Source organism: Montipora foliosa, chromosome 6 (genome assembly GCF_036669935.1).
Source record: "Montipora foliosa isolate CH-2021 chromosome 6, ASM3666993v2, whole genome shotgun sequence".
NCBI lineage: Eukaryota > Metazoa > Cnidaria > Anthozoa > Scleractinia > Acroporidae > Montipora > Montipora foliosa.
Window position 1 is genome coordinate 7945004 of NC_090874.1, and position 2500 is coordinate 7947503.

Sequence of the window (2500 nt, forward strand, 5' to 3'; positions counted from 1 at the left end):
CTTTATCAGCCAATCAGGAATGGTACTTTCCCCAGCCTGAAAAAGGTTGTGGGGTTGATTGCAGGTGGTTCCTCACTCCTTCCCCTCCCCTCCCCTGCCCCCTCCCCCTTTGCTTGGTCTTTTGACTTTGGCTTTCGTATGGCCATTTACATTCAATCGACCCTGGTGGAAAGAAGCCTCTAAAATTCACCAAACCACCTGCTATATTGTACATTGGAGGCACTGCTTAAAAGCTACGCTTACTTTCTGATTTTCGACCATTTAAGTTTGTGTTTATGACAAGGCAAGAGTTTTGTACATATGAAGTCATGCAGATACTACAAATCCTCTGTAATATCTTGATTTCTTTAGTTTGTTGTCATCATTATCATAATGGTACACTAGACCTATGCTTTACTTGGGAGAGAAGCACCCCTAGAATATTGTGTAAACTTTCTTTGTCAGCTTTGTGTGGACAGATTGCTGGATACTCAATCTTCCTCTTTGGATACAGTAAAAATGCAGGTCTACTTTGACATGAATTACACCAGTCGAGGTAAGAACAAATAAAGTCTAAATGTGCAGATATCAGCAAATGCAGCTGGAAAAATATTTCCCCTGAAAACATTTTTTTTGCGGAGAGAAACCTGTTTTCATTGGTAACTGATTTATGTGACTGAGCAGATGTGCATCAATGTTGCCACACTGAATGTTTATCTTGTAAAATTTAAGGATGTATTCATACCGTGGCTTAATTTTTTGCCAAGGTTTGAGTAGACGAAAAGGGCTAAAAGTACGTAATTTAGAAAAGGGGAACAAATACAAGTGGAAGTATTATCATGAGAACTACAGCCATTTCAATAGATGGTGGAACATTTTCTTGTGGCATTTGAAAAGGAACCAGAATCAAATTTAATTTTATTTATAGTTGGTTTACTTGAATTTGTAGCTGATTTCTTGGATGAACACAGACGCGTTCTTGACCAGCGTCTCCAGCCAGTTGTCAGAGAGATCACTGATAGCCGTGCTAGGACAAGAGATGAACTTGAGGGTATGAACTTGATGCTAGGACTGCCATTGAAGAAAAATGCTTGGAAAACTGAGTGGTTTTAATTGGGGGGTATTCAGAAAAAAATCCAAGTGCTCCCTGAAGAATAGAAGTTGAAATTGTGACCCTCCAAAAATATTATTATATTTGCCAGATGCACCACCACTGAGCTAAAGGAAGCTTTTAGGGATTAATAGCCATCATAAGCAGGGTTCATTTTTGGCTTTGGGAGCACTAATCTTGTGCTACCACTTGTATATTTCTAGACACACAGCAGAAAATGTTAGGAGCACAGTTTAAATACTGGAATCACCTGTTCCAACAGAAAAGCAGAAATTAAGAAATCATTACGTCATTTTCAGTTTTTTTGTATTTTACTTTGATCTTGTGAATGGGATTTCTTCTTTCACTATTATATTATAAGCAATGTTGAACTTGACTTCAAGCTCTCGCTGAAGCTCTTTCCGATGGGCTGTTTCCTGTCTGGCCAAAACTTGTGGATGTACTTTTTGCTACATTGCTGCTTTCAATTTACTGCTACCAATTGTTAACAAAGCAGTCCTTGCAGTAAACGTGGCTCTAATGCTCCTATCAATGTAAATCCCATGGGGGGAGTGCAGGCAAATTATAGGCACTGGATTTGATGCCTGACACTATCCCCCCTGTCGGGCTTTTGATCTCGAAGCGACGCTGGGGACAGTTGACTTTGACCAAAAGAGGTCTGGTATCAATTCAAATGTGGTTACCAAGTCTGTCCCTTAAAGTCCCACTTCATTCTCTTTATCCCCGGGAAGGGGGGGTACTCGATGTATCCCTGGTTGGGGAGGTGCGGCACAGCCCCTCATACCCTGACCCTGTTCAAGACAAATGTCGCTGATTTTCCTACCCATTTTAAGACAGAATTCCGATTTTTGATACCCTGTCTAAGACATTTAACCCACTTTAGACAAAAATTGATAAATCGATACCCTGATTAAGTCAAAGAATGATAAATTCGATAACCTGTTCAAGACAAAAATCCCGAAAAACATACCCTTGCTGGCCGCGCGTCTCCATTAAGCCCTTATAAGGGAGTACCCCCCCCCCCCCCCCCCATTGCATTGTACGGGAAAAGATATCTCTGCCATGGCTCGATACTGTCCAACCACCATCCACAACCTTGGAAGGGACTCTTCCAACCGCATACCCCACGATATGTTTGCTGACTGCGACTTGAACCCGCTGTGTCTCGCGTATTCACCTTAGTTGAAATAGGTAACTTGAACTTGAACTTGAACCTGAATCAGATATTGCGTTTCTAGCTTTCTGATTGGTTCACTCAATCTCAGTTAGCAGCTCATATACTGTATGACCTAACATGAAAACGTATTTGTGTCAAGTGCTGTCAAGCTGAGAATTTTGTGCTTTAATTTCCAAATGCCCAAGCGGCAGACTTAATTTTTAATGAAGTTATAATTGGTGGAAGTAACCGGG

At 41.0% G+C, this 2500-nt stretch overlaps 1 protein-coding gene across 1 annotated transcript in view; it reads left to right on the forward strand.

The window, feature by feature from the left end:
• Positions 1–2500, forward strand: part of LOC138006575 (cilia- and flagella-associated protein 206-like) — a 19107-nt gene that overhangs the window by 1003 nt on the left and 15604 nt on the right. Inside the window, exons 3-4 of the mRNA XM_068852991.1 lie at positions 445–535; positions 929–1030. Coding sequence (XP_068709092.1) covers positions 445–535; positions 929–1030 — 193 coding nt within the window. The remainder of the gene's footprint in view (positions 1–444; positions 536–928; positions 1031–2500) is intronic.